Below are 21,536 nucleotides of genomic sequence, written 5' to 3'. Positions count from 1 at the left end.
GGAACAATGCAAGAGGCCGGGGAGACCAAATGCAGATTGGGTGACCACTTTGCGGAACACTTCCGTTCAGTCCGTAAGGGTGACCCCGAGCTTCCGGTCGCCTGTCATTTCAATTCACCATCCCATTCCCACTCAGACCTCACCGTACTCCGATTAGGCACTTTACAACCTTCCGGACTCAATAGCGAGTTCAATAATTTCAGATCATAACCTCGGCCCTATTATATTTTTCATCCCCTCCCCCATTTCCCAGCCCCCTAACTGCCTTTTAATCTGTTTCATTTCCTGCCTTTTTTTCTCAGTTCTGAAGAAGGGTTTCGACCTGAAACGTTGACTGTTTCTCTCTACGGACGTTGCCTGGCCTGCGGAGTTTTTCCAGCGTTTTCTGATGCTGTACATAATGTTACCTGAAGGGAGTGTCCAGCTGGGTTAAGGCTAAAGCGAAACGTCTCATTAAATGATGGCTCCCGGTCGTGCCTGCAGACCCGAGTTTTCTTCTTAAACACTCGCTTTTGTGTAGAAATGTTTATGATGTATAATTTCACATACAGATCTGTGAGAAGATACAGAATAACGCATGAGAGTTTGATCCCAGTGGTTCAGTGAATACATGCATTGCCCAGTTCAGTACTGGGCCATAGAGAACAATGAGGCCCCAAGACCCTTTGTCAGTCCTGACTTTGCAGATGTCAACCAGGGGCTGTGGGGATGTTAAAATTAGCCTCAGCATTCCTACTGCTGGGAACAGAAAATAGAAAATCACCCCCTCATACAGTAAACCCTGCTGAAATGTGTGTGGAATGGTTCAGGTTCCGACCCAGTTGTGGTGCCTTACATGGTAGAATACCCTGCTACCACTAAGGCCCTGAAATTCTGTGTGGTTCTTCTGGTCTCCCATTGAAGTTACAGCAAAAACTCAAGATACATGGCGCAAGTGACCGTTTTTAGCCATGTATTCTGTTTCTCCGGGGGCCCAGGTAGTCAAAGAACCCCTCTGGAATTTCCAGGCCTAACTAGATCTAGGTTTGGACATAAGGAATGGTGAAATGGGTAAGATCGCCAAAGGCTGCAGCAGCCCAGAATGAGTCCCTGCCTAAAGAGGAGATAAAACTGGAAAAAGTATAAAAGGTTATTATAGGGAATACTGGATACCTGGGAGTGGTTAATAGGCATTAATCTCATTGGAGTATTTACGCATTTCATTTGAGCACTAAATGAGATTAGAGTTTTGAACCATTCTCGTATATCAATTACTTTTAGAAACATAGAAACATAGAAGATAGGAGCAGGAGTAGGCCATTCGGCCCCTCGAGCCTGCTCTGCCATTCAATGAGATCATGGCTACGGGGTGAAATTTACAGAATGGTTTAACCCATTTGGGTCCTTTTTATGGTTGCCATTGCCAATGCCGATGCTGAAGATCATCATTGTTAACACAAGAACATAGGAGCAGGAGTAAGCCATTTGGCCCCTCGAGCCTGCTCCGCCATTCAATAAGATCATGGCTGATCTGACCCTAACCACCAATCCACTATCACAGAACCATCTCCTGAATCTAACAGAATTAGACACACGAAATAGGAGCATGATATGGCTACACGGCCCCTGGGCCCGCTCCGCTACCCACAGGGCCATGACCGATCCGAACCTAGACTCATGTCCAAATTCCTGCCCGCTCCCCATAACCCTTAATTCCCTTTACTTCTAGGAAACTGTCTATTTCTGTTTTAAATTTATGTAAGATCATGGCTGATCTTTTACGTCATCTCCACTTTCCTGCACTATCCCCATATCCCTTGATTCCCTTAATAAGGAATATAAAAGCGGACTGCAAAAGCTTCTACAAGTATGTAAAAAGAAAAAGATTAGTGAAAACAAATGTAGGTCCCTTACAGTCAGAAACAGGTGAATTTATAATGGGGAACAAGGAAATGGCGAGCAATTAAACAAATACTTTGGTACTGTCTTCACGGAAGAGGACACAAATAACTTCCCAGAAATGCTAGGGAACCAAGGGTCTAATGAGGAGGAGGAATTAAAGGAAATTAGTATAAGTAAAAAAATAGTGCTGGAGAAATTAATGGTCTGAAAGCTGATAAATCCCCAGGGCCTGATAATCTGCATCCCAAAGTACTAAAAGAGGTAGCCATGGAAATAGTGGATTTTGGTTGTCATCTTCCAAAATTCTATAGATTATGGAACAGTTCCTGCAAATTGGAGGGTGGCAAATGTAACCCCACTATTTAAAAAAGGAGGGAGAGAGAAAACAGGGAACATCAGTAACATCAGTAGTAGGGAAAATGCTAGAGTCTATTATAAAGGATGTGATAACAGGACACTTAGAAAATATCAATGGGATTAGACAAAGTCAACATGGATTTATGAAAGGGAAATCGTGTTTGACAAACCCACTGGAGTTTTTTGAGGATGTAACTGGTAGAATAGATAAGGGAGAACCAGTGGATGTGGTGTATTTGGATTTCCAGAAGGCCCACATAAGAGGTTAGAGTGCAAAATTAAAGCACATGGGATCGGGGGTAATATACTGGCATGGATTGAAAATTGGTTAACAGACAGGAAACAGAGAGTAGGAATAAATGGGTGACTAGTGCGCTGTCGCAGGGATCAGTGCTTGGACCCCAGCTATTCACAATATATATCAATGATTTGGATGAGGGAACCAAATGTAATGGGCCGTATATTCCGATCCCGACGGGTGTCCTGTACGGACATCGTAAATGCCGGCTTCAGCCATGTCAAGCGCATGCGCTGAAGACCGGTATTTCCGATCTGTCAAGAATGCTCTTGACAGATCGGGCGCCTGCCCTGGAGAAGGGCGTCTGCGGGGGGGGGGGAGGTCCGCTTTCTGGAGAACCTCCGCCTGCAGAAAACCCTCAGAAATTTTACGCCTGGTAAAAGCAGGCTTAAGGCTTGCTTTTACCAGCATAACAGTTGAAAAAAAGTTTTAAAAAATAATTTTTTTCACTCATTTATCATTTAAAAATACTTTACAAAGAGGTAAGTTTATTTTTAGCCGCGTAAAAAACTTGAATTATTTTTTTCAAAAATTAAATTTTTGTTTAAAATATTTAATTTACTGTAATTTCAACTCATTTTAAAAATGAGATTTAAAAAAAAAATCTATTTAATGTTTTAGTGTTTTTGGGGTGATCTCCATTCATATATTTGACAGGTCTATCTGTCAAGTGTATGAAGGGAGGTTCCCTTCTCCTATTGGCTCCCCATGGCCCACGTGATCCCAGGGATGCTGCGAACCGCCTGCGCCCCTGGAAACGTGGGCCCTGCACACTTGGAGTTGGAGAGGCCCAGGAACGGAAGTGTACGCACCTCGGGAGCCCTCAGGTAAGTTCGTAGATTTTTTCCTCCGCACGCTGGAAGTCTCCGATCAGAAAATACGGGTCATTATTTCCAAGTTTGCTGATGACACGAAACTAGGTATAGGATTGTGAGTTGTGAGGAGGATGCAACCCCTGTGACCCCTGGTTCTAAACTCCCCTGCCGGGAAACATCCTCCCTGTATCCACCCTGTCAAGCCCTGTAACAATTTTGTCTGTTTCAATGACATCACCTCTCATTCTTCTAAACTCCAGAGAATTCAGGCCTAGTCTACTCACTCTCTCCTCATAGGACAATCCCCCCATCCCAGGAACCAGTCTGGTGAACCTTCGTTGCACCCCCTCTATGGCAAGTATATCCTTCTTTAGGTAAGGAGACCAAAACTGTACACAATACTCCAGGTGTCCCTATATAATTGCAGTAAGATGTCTTTACTCTTATACTCAAATCCTCTTGTAATAAAGGCCAACATACCGTTTACTTTCCTAATTGCTCACTGTACCTGCATGTTAACTTTCAGTGATTCGTGTACAAGGACACCCAGGTCCCTCTGAACACCAACATTCCCCAATTTCTCACCATTTAAAAAATACTCTGCTTTTCTACTTTTCGTACCAAAGTGGATAACTTCACATTTCTCCACATTATATTCCATTTCCCATGTTCTTGCCCACTCATGCAGCCTGTCTATATCCCCTTGAAGCCTCTTTGCATTCTCCTCACAACTTACATTCCCACCTAGCTTTGTATCATCAGCAAATTTGGATATATTACATTTGGTCTCCTCATCCAAATCATTGATGTAGATTGTGAATAGCTGAGGCCCAAGCACTGATCCTTGCGGTACCCCACTAGTTACAGCCTGACAACCCAAAATGACCCGTTTATTCCTACTCTGTTTTCTGTTCATTAACGAAAGCTCAATCCAAACTAGTATATTACCCCCAATCCCATGAGCCCTAATTTTGTTTAATAACCTCTTGTGTTGCACCTTATCGAACGCCTTCTGAAAATCCAAATACATCACATCCACTGGTTCCCGCTTATCTATTCTGCTAGTTACAACCTCAAAAAACTCTAACAGATTTGCCAAACACAATTTCCTTTTCATAATCCGTGTTGACTCTGCCCAATCCTATTATTATTTTCAAATGCCCTGTTATCAGAATCTATGGAATTTTGGACAATGACAATCAATACATCCACTATCTCTATAGCCACCTCTTTCAAAACCCTAGGCTAGAAACATAGAAACATAGAAGATAGGAGCAGGAGTAGGCCATTCGGCCTCTCGAGCCTGCTCCACCATTCAATGAGATCATGGCTAATCATCCAAACTCAGTACCCTGTCCCTGCCTTCTCCCCATATCCCTTGATCCCTTTAGCCTTAAGAAATATATCTAACTCCTTCTTGAATATATTTAATGAATTGACCTCAACTGCCTTCTGTGGTAGAGAATTCCACAGGTTCCGCACTCTCTGGGTGAAGAAATTCCTCCTCATCTCTGTCCTAAATGGCTTACCCCTTATCTTTAGACTGTGATCCCTGGTTCTGGACTCTCCGGCCATTGGGAACATCCTTCCTGCATCTAGTCTGTCTACTCCTGTTAGAATTTTATAAGTTTCAATGAGATCCCCTCTCATTCTTCTAAACTCCAGCGAGTATAAGCCCAATCGACCCAATCTCTCCTCATACGTCATTCCTGCCATCCCAGGTATCAGTCTGGTGAATCTTCGCTGCATTCCCTCCATGGCAAGAACATCCTTCATCAGATAAGGCGACCAAAACTGCACACAATACTCAAGGTGTGGTCTCACCAAGGCCCTGTACAACTGCAGCAAGTCATCCTTGTTCCTGTACTCGAATCCTCTCGCTACGAAGGCCAACATACCATTTGCCTTCTTAACCGCCTGCTGCACCTGCATGCTTACCTTCAGCGACTGGTGCACAAGGACACCCAGGTCTCATTGCACTTCCCCTTCTCCCAATCCATTGCCGTTCAGATAATAATCTGCCTTCCTGTTTTTGCCACCAAAGTGGATAACCTCGCATTTATCCACATTATACTGCATCTGCCATGCATCAGCCCAATCACCTAACCTGTCCAAATCATACTGGAGTTTCTCGGCATTCTCCTCACAGCACACACACCCACCCAGCTTTGTGTCGTCTGCAAACTTGGAGATATAACATCTAGTTCCCTCGTCTAGATCATTAATAAAAATTGTGAATAGCTGGGGTCCTAGGACCGATCCCTGCGGTACCCCACTAGTCATTGCCTGCCACTCGGAAAAAGACCCGTTTATTCCAACTCTTTGCTTCCTGTCTGCCAACCAGTTCTCTATCCAAGTCAGTACCTTGCCCCCAATCCCTTGTGCTTTAACTTTACACGCTAGTCTCTTACGTGGGACCTTATCGAAAGCCTTCTGAAAGTACAAATACACCACATCCACCGGTTCTCCCTGATCTATTCTACCAGTTACATCCTCAAAAAATTCCAGTAGATTAGTCAAGCACGATTTACCTTTTGTAAATCCATGTTGACTTTGTCCGATCCTGTCACTGTTTTCCAAGTGCTCTGCTATTACATCTTTTAAAATGGACTCTAGCATTTTCCCCACTACCAATGTCAGGCTTACCGGTCTATAATTCCCCATTTTCTCGCTACCACCTTTTTTGAATAGTGGGTAACATTAGTTACCCTCCAATCAATGGGAACTGTTCCAGAGTCTATAGAATTTTGGAAGATGACCAGCAATGCATCTACTATTTCTAGGGCCAATTCCCGCATGTAGGCCATCAGGTCCAGGGTTTATTGGCTTTCAGTCCCATCAATTTCTCCAGTACCATTCTTTTAATAATACTGGGCCTGAATTTGCGATCGGAGGCTTCCTGCGGGCGGATGCCTCCAGTCATCAAATTTTCTACGCATTTACCTGGTGGTCCGGGAAATATGGAGGCTTGCAATCCTGGGCCTCTCCTGGTAGAAATGCGTTGAGGCCCACATAAGTATGAATGGGAATTCCCTTCTTTTATGGACTGCATGCGCCCCTGGGATCACGTGGGTCGGCCCAACCAATAAAAGAAGAGAATCCCCATTCATACTTATGCGAATTCCGTACATACGGAACTGTCGTAAGTATGAATGGGGATGACTTAAAAAATAAGAGAATACATTAAATAAATAAAATAAAAACATTACATATATAAAATTAATTAAAATAGCATTTAATTAAATATTTTAAACAAAAATTAAATTTTTTGTAAAAGAAATTATGGCCTAAAAATTCAGTTGCTTTACGCCTTCTGTTAGCGCCCTAACCCTAACCCTAAGAGGGTGCTAGCGGGGTGCAAAGCAATTAGTGCCCGGGCATGGTGCGGGAGGTTAGTGGTGGTGGTAACTGTTAATGGCCCGCGGCGCTGCGCTGCCAGCGATGACGTCATCGCCGTGCGCAGTGCCCCGCTCGCGCCCCGGCTGCAATCTTCGGTAGCGCCCCCTGAAGTACCACCGGACGCTATGTCCGACGGGATCAGAGGGGCGTAGCTGCGGCCGGGGCAGCGTTGATTAAAGACGAGGTGCCAGGCGGCCATTTTTGTTGCTGGCCGCCTGCCAGCACCTGCCCCTGTTGCCGTCCCCGGCCTCCTGACCAGCCCCCTCGCGGAGTGCCAGCTGCACTCCATGAGCCCGGCACTTCTCTTGAGTGCCGGACTCTTTTGTCGGCGCACCGATCCCTGGTGGCCCAGTTGGGCCCTGGGTCATGCTGTGTAAGGCTCCTCCCCTTTAAGATTGGTAGGAAGGCCTGCAGTACTGTGGCGTGAAGTAGTGCCGCGATATTCCCTTGCAGCGCCCCAAGAGGGAGGTGGGACGCTTCCAGTAGCGCCCTGCTTCCCTCTTGGGGCATTACCGATGAATTTTGGCCGTGGGGGCGCTAATTTTTTCAGGGCGCTAAAAGTAGTGCCCCGGTGAAGTTAGCGCCCCAAAGGGGGCGCGACTCAATTTTTTCCCCTATATCTTTTAACGGAGCTAAAAATAAATTTACCTTATTGGACAGGGTTTTTAATGTATAATGAGTAATAAAATGTTATTTTTCTATTTTTTAAAACTCTTATGCTGGGAAAAGCAGGCCTTATGCCTGCTTTTACCAGGCGTAAGAATTCCACTGCCTTTCAGCGGGCGGAAGTTGGGCAAATAGCGCAACTCTCCACCTGTATAGGCCCTTTTCCTGGGGATGTGGAGGATCTGTCAAGCAGATTGCAAGTGCCGGGTTTTAGCGCATGCGCTTTGCATGCCTAAACCTAGCACTTGCGTGGCCCCTACGGGCACGTGCGCATCTCGTACGCACTCTTTCTTTCAGTTCCCCTCCAAGTCACACACCACCCTGACTTAGAAGTATATCGCCGGTTCTTCATCATCGCTGGGTCAAAATCCTGGAACTCCCCACCTAACAGCACTGTGGGAGTACCATCACCACACGGACTGCAGCGGTTCACGAAGGTGGCTCACCACCACCTTCTCAAGGGCAACTAGGGATGAGCAATAAATGCTGGCCTTGCCAGCGACGTCCTGATCCCATAAACAAATTTTTTAAAAAGTTCCTCATTCTTGCTAGAGCCTTGGTTCTCCATTATTTCCGGGAAGTTTTTTGCGTCTTCTTCCGTGAAGACAGACACAAAGGGCTCGATTTTAATAGCCCTGAGGAGGCAGTGAAAATTGGAAAAAATGGCTTCAGACTGCCAACCCACCTTCATCCACCCCCACTCGATTTTCGTGAGTGTCGAGTCAGCCGCTCCCAAACTGACTCGACTGGAACCGGTGGGACAGGCAGTTAACAGCCTGATAACTGCCTTGCTAATCCTATTTTTATCGTGGTTTCCCATTTTCCGGGAGGCATCACCATGGCCAGATTTTCTTCACTTGATGCTGTAAACCCTGGCTGCCACATGATGCGCCAGGTTGACACCATCTCATACCAGCACCATGAAGCATCCCTTTAATGTCCAAGCCAGTCCATGCACACACATCACTAAAGCGGGAGGGGGGGGCGGGGTGGGGGCGTGTGGAATTATGACTGAACAATCACTGGAACTCAGTAAGACACTTCTCAATGTGCGCTCAGATCTGTCCAATAAGTGGCACTTTTGGAAAAAGATATTACACTGTATGACAACACATTACCAGAAACTTCACATGGACATTGGCTAAACCTCTCAAGTGCCTACCCTTGTGTGTTGTTAGTTGGTTTGCTTGCAGTAGGATGAGAGTGAGTGTGAGGGATGGCTAGTAAGATGGCGAAGTGATAAAGTAGATAGAGAGGGTTGGGTGGAGGTTCAAGGTAAGTTGGTGTCCTGGGGAGGTCTCTTCCGCCCTTGAAGGGAAGAGAACCTCCCTGCGTGCTGTGACTCAGGGAGTCATTGGAGAGCCTGGGTGCAAGTGGTCACCTTTGTGCAGTGATTGTCAGTGTTTGCAGCACCTCAATACTGTCAAACACTGACAGATCAACTGTCAAGATATAATTGTGCCTGGTCCCTTTAAGGAAACCGGCAGATGACGTGTCATCAAATGATGTCATAAGGCATCCTGTTAACTGGCCAGTGGCGGGCTTAACAAGGCCAATCAAGGGAAAATCACATCTGCAGAGCAGAAGCAGCTGGGGGCAGGACCAGAACCCGGAAACCAGCTGACCTGCCCCCGTCCCACCTCCAAAATTAAAATTGTGGTCAAAGTATTTGATTAATTTCTCGGCCATTTCCTTATTCCCCATTATAACTTTGCTGTCTCAGCCTGTAAGGGTCCCACATTTACTTTCACTAATCTTTTCCTTTTTACATACCTATAGAAGCTTTTACAGTCTGTTTTTATGTCTCTCGTAAATTTACTCTCATATTCTATTTTCCCTTTCTTTATCAATTTCTTGGTCCTCCTTTGCTAAATTCTAAAATCCTCCCAATCCTCAGGCTTAATATTCTTTTTAGCAAGATTATAAGCCTCTTCCTTTGATCTAATACAGGAAACTTTGGTTTAACCCGGAGGTTATATGTCCGGAAACCTCGATCCACCGGCAGAATTCACGCTCCGAAAACAGCGCCTCAGTAACCGGCAATGTTGCCGGTTCCGAGTCCGAGTCTCCAACGGTTGCCGAGTTCGTCAGTGGGGGTAGTTCTACAAACGGCCACTACTCGGCCTCTTGGCGCTATCGGAAGTTGGAACACCTCAGAAACCCTGCATCAGGAGTCTCACTCTCCCACGCTGCCGGTAGCCTCTTCTGATCCGCCAGTTTTCGGGGTTCCAGTACAGTACTGTGTGTCTCCAACGCTGTTGCAACTCATTGGACTGCATTATGGAAATCCCAAAAGTTGATCCAACCAAAAGGAAGAGAGTGGTGTTAACTTTAAAACAGAAAATCGATATATGCAAACGACTAGAAATGGGAGCGAAGCGTATGCACATTATGAATGAATTCAAAATCGGTTCGTCAACAATGTACGACATCAAAGCACAGAAGGATAAGCTGCTCAAGTTTTATGCAAGCTCGCAGACATCTAAGAGTGTAGAGAAACGGCGCATGCTTTGTAAGCCTAAGCTTGAAGAGCTGGATACCGTGCTTTATGAGTGGTTTGCTCTGAAGCGTTCAGAGGGTGTACCGATTTCCAGACCCATGCTAATCGAAAAAGCGAAGGATTTCTACGCAAAGATGGAGCTCACTGACAAGTGTGCTTTCTCTGATGGATGGCTATCGTGCTTCAAGGCACAGCATGGGATACGATGACTCGATGTTTGCGGGGAGAAGAAATCAGCTGATCACGACGCCGCAGAAGAATACTGCGATTATTTCAATCGGATTGTGCAGCAACATGATTTGTCGCCAGCACAGCTATACAATGCCGATGAAACTGGCTTATTTTGGAGGTTTTTGCCAGAATCAACACTTGCTGGGGTTAGTGAGGCTAATGCTTCAGGTTACAAGAAAAATAAAGATCATGTAACCGTGCAAACATGTGCGAACACTGCTGGATCACACCGGGTTAAACTTCTCGTCATTGGGAAGTATAAAAATCCCCGGGCATTTAAAAATGTGAGGCACTTACCTGTTGAGTACAAAGCTCAAGCAAATGCTTGGATGGATAAGGAAATCTTTTCAAATTGGTTCCATCATACTTTTGCTCCATCTGTGAGGGGACATTTCCATAGAATAGGGGAACCTGAAGATAGCAAATGCATTTTATTGCTTGATAATTGTAGAGCCCATCCGCATGAATCCGAGTTGGTTTCTGGAAATATTTTCACCATTTATTTGCCACCAAATGTAACTTCTCTCATACAACCCATGGACCAGGGCGTTATCCAAAATCTCAAGTGTCATTACAAGAAAGACTTCCTACGTAGACTGATAAGCCAAGATGACAATACAGGTATTCAGGCATTTCAGAAAGAATACAATCTTAAAGATGCCATCTTTAATGTTGCATGTTCCTGGAAATTGGTGAAAGGTCACACTTTGAGACAAGCCTGGTGCAAATTGTGGCCTTCTGTAATGTTTGCTGAAGGTTCTTCTTCAGAGGAGGAATTTCATGGGTTCAATCTTCGTCCGCGGAAGGCTGCAGTAATGGAAATGGCTGGCATGGTGAAAGATGTTGGCCCAGCAAACCCTCTACGTCACCTCAGTGAACGTGATATTGAGCAGTGGGTTGATGCAGATAGAGAAGTTGCTGTTGTGCATTTGCTAAATGATGATGAAATAATGGAGAATGTTTTCAATCCAAGGAAAGAAAAGGAAAGTGTGATGGAAACTGAAGACGATGAGATTTCTGAAGTGAACAAGATTTCTTGGGCTAAAGCTGCAGGAGATTTAGCTTCACTCCTCAAATTTGCTGAAAGCCATTCTTGCTATTCTGCCCAAGAAGTTATGCAGCTCCATATTCTGCATTCCACCTTTCTACAAAGAAGGCAAGAGTCCACTAAGCAAGCAGACATCCGGGACATGTTTAAGAAAGCTTCCAAAAGAGTTGGAGCAGTGGAAGTGCCTGAAGAATCTGTTGAAGTGCATGATCCTGATGACCCAGCTGGCATGGATATTCCTGATGAACCAGGTGGCTTGGGATAAGTGTACAGTCAACCACCGTACAGTACTTTATACTGTACTGTACAGTCGTTTAAGTTTTGGTGCACTGCACAGTCGTTTATAAGTTTTGTTTTACTGTTAAGTCGTTTATAAGTTTTGTTTTACTGTTAAGTAATTAAAGAGTTATGGATTACCATCAACTGGCAGTACTGTACTTAATCAAGCATCTTTCACCATCCATTTAACACAACATTCTGTAGGTGAGTACCCAATTACTGTATATTGCACATTTCTTGATTTTTAAATTTTTCTTTGTTAAAAACAGCCTGGGTAGATAACCCGCTCACTACTCCGGAACTTTTGATAGATCGGCAACACGCCGGACCCGTCGGTGCCGGATATCACAAAGTTTCCTGTACTATCTTTAACTTCTCTTGTTAGCCACGGTTGGACCACTTTTCCTGTGGGGTTTTTGTGCCTGAAAGGAATGTATATTTACTGTAAATTATGTATAATTCTTTAAATGCTAGCCATTGCTTGTCTACTGTCATACCTTTTAATGTAGTTTCCCAATCTACCATAGCCAACTTGCCCCTCATACCTACACAGTTTGCTTTGTTTAGATTTAAGGCCCTAGTTTTGGATTTAACTAAATCACATTCAAACTGAATATAAAATTCTATCATATTATGGTCACTCTTCCCTAAAGGCCCCTTTACTACAAGGTTATTAATTAACACTTTCTCATTGCACAATACTAATCTAAAATAGCCCATTCCCTAGTTGGTTCCTCAACATACTGATCTAGAAAACTATCTTGCATACATTCCATGAATTTGTCCTCCACACTATTACTGCAAATTTGGTGTGCCCCTATATGTAGATTAAAGTCCCCAATGATTTCTGTATTACCCTTGTTACATGCGCCTCTAATTTCCTGATTTTGTATTCTGCCCTACATTACAACTTCTGTTTGGGGGGCCTATAAAACTCCCACCAATGTTTTCTGCCCCTTGCTGTTTCTTAGCTCCACCCAATCTGATTCTACTTCTTGATTTTCGGAGCTCAGATCCTTTCTCTCTACTGCCTTTATCCCATCCTTTATTATCAGGGCTACCCCTCCTCCTTTTATATTTAGCCTATCTCTTCTACAAGTTAAGTATCCTGGAATATTTAGTTCCCAACCTAGGCCACTTTGCAACCATGACTCCGTTATGGCTATTAGATCAAACCTGTTAATTTCTATCTGCGCTATTAATTCATCTATTTTTTTGCAAATGCATCACGCATTTAGATATAATGCCTTTAGCTTTGATTTATTTCTCTTTTTCCCTGATGTCACCTTAGTCACTGATGCCCTATTACCTTTGTTACTCTCTCTGTCCCTTCCTGACCCACTCTGCTTATTTTTACCCAAAACTCTACTCTGCTCTGGAGCCTTGACATTTCTCTTGCTTTTTTAAAAGTTACTCTTTCCTGAATCCCCCCACGCCCCCCTCCCTTCATTAGTTTAAAGCCCTGTCTACTGCCTTAGTTATTCGGTTCACCACGACACTGGTCCCAGCCCGGTTTAAGTGGTGCCCGTCCCAACAGAACAGCTTCCTCTTTCCCCAGTACTGGTGCCAGTGCCCCATGAACTGAAACCGCTTCCTCCCACACCACTCTTTGTTGTCTGATGATACCTGCCTTGAAGAATTATCGACCGCCCATTATACACCCTGCCTGATTTTTCTTTCCAGTGACTTCAATGACTTAATGTTTTTCATTTCCAATTATCACTACAGACTATTTATTTTCTCTCCCCACTGAACTATTGTGTCACAGGCTACAAAGCCGCACAGTACCACGTAGGCTTGGTTCAGTGCAGAATTAAAATAAATTGCATGTGTGGCGGAGCCACTAAGGGACTCCGATCAATTGTATATAATTCCCTTCAATAATATGTTAGCTACAGCCTGAGTCTGTATCTTTGTTTTCACTGTTTACATGTACAGAGCGCGATCACTTTAATAGCGCGGGTAAACGCGATGACGTCACGCCGTTCATCACATGATCCCCCACCGGCGGGAAAAACGTCATGCCATCATGACGTCAGCCACGGGACTGCCCAAGCAGTCCTCGTGGAGCCTCCGAACTGACTAGACCTATATTTGATGTTCTCCTGTAATTATCCGTTAAACTCTGTTAGTTTTCATTAAACCTCGTTTATTTGATCGCCTGAGTGGACCTCAGTCTTTTGATAGGAACTAGACATTCCTACATTGGTGACCCCGACTTTTGCGAACGGTTTTCGCAGAAGTTAATGAGCATGGAAACGAACGCCGTTGCTTTGAAGCTACCACAGTTCTGGGAGCAACAGCTAGCCACGTGGTTCATCCAGGCTGAAGCCCAGTTCACAATCAGGAACAACGTTGCGGATCAGACCCATTACTATTACGTGGTCTCCACCCTCAACAGCGCCACAGCCTCGCGGATCGTCAGCCTGCTTGGTAATCCACCAGAAGATCGCAAGTATGAAACGATAAAGGCGCGGTTGTTACAGGTCTTCGGGCTCACGAAGTCGGAGCGCGCCCGCCGGCTGCTCGCTATGCCCGGCTTCGGGGACTCCAAGCCGTCCGAGCTCATGAGCCAAATGCTCACGCTCCTGGGCTCCGAACCGGAATGCTTCCTCTTCAGGGAGCTATTCCTCAGCCAGCTACCAGAGCAAGTTCAGGCTGTGGTAGCCAGGTCGGAAGTCACAGACTGCGCAGAGCTGGCTGCCGAAGCGGACAAGATTTTCACGGTGACACAGCAGTACTGCGCTGCCACGAGGCGCCCATCCCCCACAGACGCTGCTCCAGCCCCTCAACCTGCGGGGTTGTGCTTCTACCACGCCCGTTTTGGCGCGAAAGCAAGATGCTGCTGCCCTCCCTGCAGCTTTTCGCTCAAAAATAACCAACAGCAACCCTGTCGAAAGAGGATCGGTTATAACGAGCGCCCCGCGGCTGCGATGGCAATCGGTAATTTGGGAAAACTCCTCGTCATCACCGACTCCCTATCTGGTCGACGTTTCCTCTGCGACACCGGGGCACAGTGTAGCATCCTACCCACATCAAATCTTGATATACAAGCCGGGGGGGCACGGCCTCTCCCTCGAGGCGGCTAATGGCAGGGCCATTCGGACCTTCGGAAGACGGCGGGTCCAGGTGTGATTCGGCGGCCAGCGGTTTTACTGGGATTTCATCACAGCCAAAGTCTCTCAAGCCATCCTCGGGGTGGATTTTTTGTGCGCCAACGGCCTCCTGGTGGATGTAAGTCACTGCCGGTTGATCAATGCGGCCACTTTTCACTCCATCCCGTGCCACCGCGGTAACGCCGTGTCGCGCACTGTCTCCTGTGCATTCCCACCTCCGGATGACTTCACTCGCCTCCTCGGACATTTCCCAGACCTGACCAGACCCACTTTCTCTTCCACGGCCACGAAACATGGTGTTGAACACCACATCACCACTACTGGCTCCCCGGTCTACGCACGGGCCCGGCGCCTCAAACCTGGCAAGCACGCGGCTGCGAAAGCGGAGTTCGACATGATGGAGCGGCTAGGGTTTATTCGCCGGTCGAATAGTCCCTGGTCTTCGCCTCTCCACATTGTTCCGAAACCTGGCGGCGGATGGCGGCCTTGCGGCGACTACCGACGCCTGAATGACGCCACTACTCCTGATCGGTACCCGATCCCTCATATTCAGGATTTCTCTGCCCATTTGGCGGGAAATACCATTTTTTCAAAAGTCGACCTTGTCCATGGCTACCACCAGGTCCCCGTGCACCCGCAAGATGTCCCGAAAACTGCAGTCATCACCCAATTCGGCCTGTTTGAATTTCTGCGGATGCCATTTGGATTGAAGAACGCTGCACAGGCTTTCCAGCGCTTGATGGACTCCGTGCTTCGGGAACTCAAGTTTCTATTCGTCTACCTCGACGACATCCTCATCGCCAGCCCTAATAAAGAAGAGCATATCTGCCATTTACGCACCCTCTTTAGACGCCTCAGTCAACACGGCTTGATCATCAACCCGGCCAAGTGCCAGTTCGGCCTGCAGCAGATTGATTTCTCAGGCCATCGCATCACATCGGACTGCGCAATTCCCCTGCAAACGAAGGTGGAGGCAGTTACTTCTTTCCTGCGCCCGCAGACTGTCAAGGCCCTGCAGAAGTTCCTCGGGATGGTAAATTTTTATCACCGGTTCGTCCCTAATGCAGCTCTGCTCATGCAGCCCCTGTACGAGGCCCGATTAGCTGGACGGTCGACATGGACCGGGCGTGCGTCGACACAAAAGGCGCCTTAGCCAACGCAACCATGCTGGCGCACCCGCTGCCAGGTGCCACCATCGCCCTTACCACCGACGCGTCAGACTATGCCATCGGCGCAGTGCAGGAACAGTGGGTGAATGGGACGTGGCAACTGCTGGCGTTTTTCAGCCGTCAACTATGGTGAAACGAACGGAAGTACAGCACGTTCGACCGGGAGTTGCTGGCCCTTTCTCTGGCCATCCACCATTTCCAGTTCTTGCTAGAGTGCCGTCCATTCACGGCTTTTGTGGACCATAAGCCACTAACGTTCGCTATGGCCAAGACCGCTGAACCGTGGTCAGCTCGGCAACAACGTCAGTTGACGTTTATCTCAGAATTCACCACTGACATTCAGCATGTGTTCGGTAAAGACAACCTGGTGGCGGATTGCCTCTCCCGCACAACCATTCATGCAGTCCAGCTCGGCATTGACTATGCCCTAATGGCTGCAGATCAAGCCTCGGATCTGGAAGTCCAATCTTACAGAACCAACCCCTCTAGCCTCCAAGCGGCCGACTTCAAATTCCATGCCGCGGGCACTACGTTACTCTGCGACGTCTCCGTAGGAGATCCTCGCCCTATCGTGCCAGTCGCCTGGCGCCGAAAAGTTTTTGACGCCATACACGGATTGTCGCACCCTGGCATGAAGGCCTTGCAACGGCTGATGTCGCCCAAATTCGTGTGGCGGGGCATGCACATGGATGTCCGTGACTGGGCCAACACCTGCGTGGTCTGCCAAAAGGCCAAGGTGCAGCGTCACGTCAAGGCTCCATTGGCCACTTTCGCTGTTCCGGAACGTAGGTTTGATCATGTGCATGTGGACCTGGTGGTGCCACTTCCGCCTTCGCACGGGTTTACTCATCTTCTTACAATGGTGGACCGCACCACTAGATGGCCTGAGGCGGTTCCTATGTCATCCACCACTTCCGCAGACGTCGCCAGGGCATTCATCTCCGCTCGGGTCGCCCGTTTCGGGGTACCGGCGGACATCTCGTCTGATCGTGGGCCGCAGTTTTCTTCTGAGCTCTGGAACGCTGTGGCTCAGGGGCTCGGCGTCAAGCTACATCGCACCACTGCCTACCATCCACATGCAAATGGCCTGTGTGAACGATTCCACAGGTTGCTCAAAACCGCACTGCGAGCCAGCCTTCAAGGCGCGGCTGGGTGGACAGGCTTCCATGTGTCCATTTGGGTCTTCGTACGGCACCTAAAGAAGATCTTCAATCGTCCTCGGCAGAGCTCGTATATGGCCAGCCGCTGTGCGTACATGGGGATTTCCTTCCGACTCCAATAGAGCCATGGTCCACATCCCAGCAGCTCATCAGCCACCAGGAGGCAGCCAGAAGATTCGCTCCAGTGCCTACGTCGCATCACGGCTTGCAGAGATCCCACTTCCCAGCTGAGCTGAAGAACGCCGACTATGTGTTTATCCGCCATGACGCTCATCGGGATCCGCTAAAACCCCCTTACACTGGTCCTTTCCGCATGCTAGAGCCGGGAGACAAAACTTTTTCGGTCGATATCGGAGATAAACCGGACCACATTTCGGTTGACCGGTTGAAGCCGGCACACTTGGACCTTGACTGCCCAGTCGAGATCGCACAACCGCTGAAACGTGGCCGACCGCCCACAGTAGCCGTGTCAGATCAAACGCAACCGCCCGCCAGCTCGCCCACCGTCCATCAGCTTCCACTTCAAGGCTACATAAGTCGATCTGACAGGCTTGTCAGGCCTCCTCGCCGTTTTACTTTTGCTATTAAAGACAATTCTGGGGGGGGGCATGTGGCGGAGCCACTAAGGGACTCCGATCAATTGTATATAATTCCCTTTAATAATATATTAGCTACAGCCTGAGTCTGTATCTTTGTTTTCACTGTTTACATGTACAGAGCGCGATCACTTTAATAGCGCGGGTAAACGCGATGACGTCATGCCGTTCATCACGTGATCCCCCACCGGCGGGAAAAATGTCATGACGTCAGCCATGGGACCGCCCAAGCAGTCCTCGTGGAGCCTCTGAACTGACTAGACCTATATTCGATGTTCTCCTGTAATTATCCATTAAACTCTGTTAGTTTTCATTAAACCTCGTTTATTTAATCGCCTGAGTGGACCTCAGTCTTTTGATAGGAACTAGACATTCCTACACATGCATTAAAAAGAAAAAGACTTGCATTTATATAGCGCCTTTCAGGGCCACTGGACATCCCAAAGTACTTTACAGCCAATGAAGTAATGTAGGAAACGTGGCAGGCAATTTGCGCACAGCAAGCTCCCACAAACTGCAATGTAACAATGACCAAATAATCTGTTTTTGTTATGTTGGTTCAGGAATATATATTGGCTAAGACACCGGGGAGAACTCCCCTTCTCTTCTTCGAAATAGTGCCACGGAATCTTTTATGTCCACCTGAGCGAGCAGACGGCACCTCCGACAGTGCAGCGCTCCCTCAGTACTGCACAGGAGTGTCAGCCTAGATTTTTATACTCAAGTCTCTGGAGTGGGCCTTGTGCTGCCTTCCTTTAGGAATTTATGTTAGTTTTCCAGTTAATTCAGGGGTTTGAGTAATTTGGGTCGATTTCCATTGTGTGCCGCCACCTAGTGGATATTTGGTACCTAGCAAGTGCAGTAAAGCGCAGTAAAGTGCAGTAAAGCACAGTAAAGTAAACTACTGTATATCGCAGACCTGCAGCCACACATGGTCTGGGAAGTTATTTTCTTGCTATGCTCCAGCCTTGGACACTATTTGTCTGTAAGTACTTGAGAATGTTATAGATGATTAGTGTGCACTATATTTTGCAGAAAATGTTTAGTTTGTAACTTTTCTCTGTAAGCAAACTTACACAGCTAGCCGTGAAGTGCTCGCTCTCTGTCTAGCTGGTTAACTTGTAGCTGTATTTTGATGCACTATGTACAGGGCTAATTTAAAGTGAATGTAAGAGAATGCCTTTCAGTGTGCTAAATGTATATTCACAGTAAGCTGTGTTTCCACGTGTTTTGGTAAGTTACATGCCAAATGTACTGTGTTGCTCAGGCGTACTTAAATTTGTGTATGCACATCAGTTATGTGCTTGTATACTAATGTGTGCTTCCATTTCTGTATTGTATTTCAGTTTCACAATAAGAATCTTTCAGTAAAGTTTACAAGAAAAGTCAAGCCTTGTGATTTTTATGGGAAGATATCAAGTTGTTAGCTACCTGTCTAGCTCTGCATAGGAACGCGCTGCAAGGGCAGAATAGGCCTTGAACCCACAACCTTCTGACGCAGAGCCGAGGGTGCTACCCACTGAGCCACTGGCTGACACACATTATTTTCTCAATCATATTTTTTCATTCATATTCTGCTGGGTAGAAGTAATTTATTTTGTTCTTAGACAACATTAAGAAAAGAATATTTCAAAAATACCATAGTAAATAAATCACACCAGTAATCCAGTAAAAATTCTTCTATCCAAATGCAGTGAGAACGATGTTACTCAGTCTTTCTTGAGGAGCAATGATAAGACTATAAAACAGAGTGTGGAACTATATAACAACAACTTGTATTTATATAGTGCCTTAATGTAGTAAAACATCCCAAGCTGCTTCACAGGAGCGTTATCAAACAAAACCACGCTAACTGTTTAGACTACAGAAGCTTTAGTATGAGAAAAATGTTGATAACATGGTTCTGGCTATAATTTTAAAAAGGTAAATTCTGACATGAGGAGGGAGTCCCTCTGAAATTTCCTCTCATTTCTTCCAACCTCCAATTATGTTCTCCTCTCGGTCTCTTTCCCCTGCATCCTCACTGTGTTGACATGACTTTTCACATCATTTCCTACTTTAACTCATTCTTTTCCAGAAGCTCTTTACCTCCCTTCGTCTTTCCTCCTCCCATATTCTAGAGGTATTTCAATTTGAAGGTTAGCATTCCCCCTCCTTGAGTTATCCTGTCTTCTCTCTTACCCTTTAAGTCTTTCACAATGGTTCCTCCATTTAAAAAAAGATATCCCCCAGAATGCCTGTATTTCTTGGTAACCAATCGAGATGAAATTTCATCTACATCAGTATGAGGCACAAGGGCAAACACTTCATAGTTAATGGTTATTTGGTGCTACTTCTGTTATGTCCAACATTTTTACCTGAAATCAAACCTATTGAATGTGTCTCTTTAATACAGTGTGTACTCTATGATTAGCAATTAAGTGAAATTATGTTTCAAGGCAGTAGCGTACCTCAGACTCCATATAATGTTTGATCACATGGTTTAGACCATCATGTGAACTCCCCAATGGGGCAAGATTTCCACTGTGTGCCATGAGTAACAAAATTCTAAACCTATTTATAAAGAAAGTGTTTATGAATTTGCTACATATAGTGCATCTTCTCCATGATGTGCATTTGTATTATGTTCAACCACATGAAACAATAGAGCTTCATTTCAAATCATGTGACTCAGCAGCAGTGGGCTGCTATCAATCATGACACAAGCTGCCAGGAAGCAAAAAAATACACAGATCAAAATGGGCTAAACCTAGAACACAAATCCGACCCCTCTCCTAACCAAACTGCATCCGCATCTTAGGAATGAGATGATGTTGATAAGAACATAAGAAATAGGAGCAGGAGTCGGCCATTTGGCCCCTCAAGCCTGCTCCGCCATTCAATAAGATCATGGCTGATCTGATCTTGGTCTCAACGCCACTTTCCCGCCCGCTCCCCATAGCCCTTGACTCCCTTATCGTTCAAAAATCTATCTATCTCCACCTTAAATCTATTCAATGACTCCGCCTCCACAGCTCTCTGGGGTAGAGAATTCCACAGATTCACGACCCTCTGAGAGAAGAAATTCCTCCTCATCTCCATCTTAAATGGGCGACCCCTTATTCTGAAACTATGCCCCCTAGTTCTAGATTCCTCCATGAGGGGAAACATCCTCTCTGCATCTACCTTGTAAAGCCCCCTCAGCATCTTATATGTTTCAATAAGATCACCTCTCATTCTTCTAAACTCCAATGGGTATAGGTCCAACCTGCTCAACCTTTCTTCATAAGTTAACCCCTTCATCTCAGGAATTAACCTAGTGAACCTTCTCTGAAATGCCTCCAATGCAAGTATATCCCTCCTTAAACAAGGATACCAAAACTGTACGCAGTACTCCAGGTGTGGTCTCACTAATACCTGTTATGTATTGTGTGTTCTCCTCCCACCTGTGGTGGCGCTGTCACAGGAGATAAATGGTTGGGTGTTCTCTGTTAAGTTTAGCTCTCTTTGTTCGGAACTTGCTAAAACTTCCTTTCCTTCCAATAAAGCACTTCATGTTTGAATCTCTGAGTTCTGAGTCCTAAATTGTGTCTAGGTAGAAAGGTACTGACACAACAAGTGGCAACGAGGAGCGGATGAATCTGTGTACGTTACGGGTGCAGTGAGTAAACAGAAATTTTAATTTGAAATGTGAGATGGCTACTATATTAGGAAACATCGGTGATTTTGATGAAAATGTGGAGCAATGGAGTGCATATATGGAACGTTTTGACTATTTTGTATTGGCGAATGCGGTGGCAAATGAAAAGGTCGTGCCTACCTTTTTGAGTGTAATCGGGCCGAAGACATTCAATTTACTTCGCAGCCTCGTGCAGCCAGATAAGCCAGGAACTAAAACATATAAGCAACTAGTGGAAATTCTTGGAGCACATTTTTCACCAAAACCTCTGGTTATTGCTGAGAGATTTAGATTTCACGAACGGAATCAAGAGGAGGGGGAATCAGTGACGATGTTTATTGCTGCTTTAAAAAGGTTATCAGA

The 21,536-nt window shown here is 46.1% G+C and overlaps 1 protein-coding gene across 5 annotated transcripts in view; it reads right to left on the bottom strand.

Annotated features, from left to right (window-relative positions):
• The window catches only part of LOC147105924 (protein piccolo-like), a 917,910-nt gene that overhangs the window by 45,571 nt on the left and 850,803 nt on the right, over positions 1–21,536 (bottom strand). For 4 of the 5 annotated variants that reach the window (XM_086010851.1, XM_086010854.1, XM_086010852.1 and 1 more), the window contains one exon: positions 408–553. The exons of the other annotated variant lie outside the window; for it this stretch is intronic. In XM_086010851.1, the coding sequence (XP_085866977.1) occupies positions 408–553 (146 nt within the window). The remainder of the gene's footprint in view (positions 1–407; positions 554–21,536) is intronic. 5 annotated transcript variants of the gene reach the window in all.

This window comes from Somniosus microcephalus, chromosome 17 (genome assembly GCF_052327205.1).
Source record: "Somniosus microcephalus isolate GS21.2 chromosome 17, FLI_Smic_1.0, whole genome shotgun sequence".
NCBI classification, from domain to species: Eukaryota; Metazoa; Chordata; class Chondrichthyes; order Squaliformes; family Somniosidae; genus Somniosus; species Somniosus microcephalus.
Note: the sequence above shows the minus strand (reverse complement) of the source record. Positions and strands in the feature narration are given on the sequence as shown.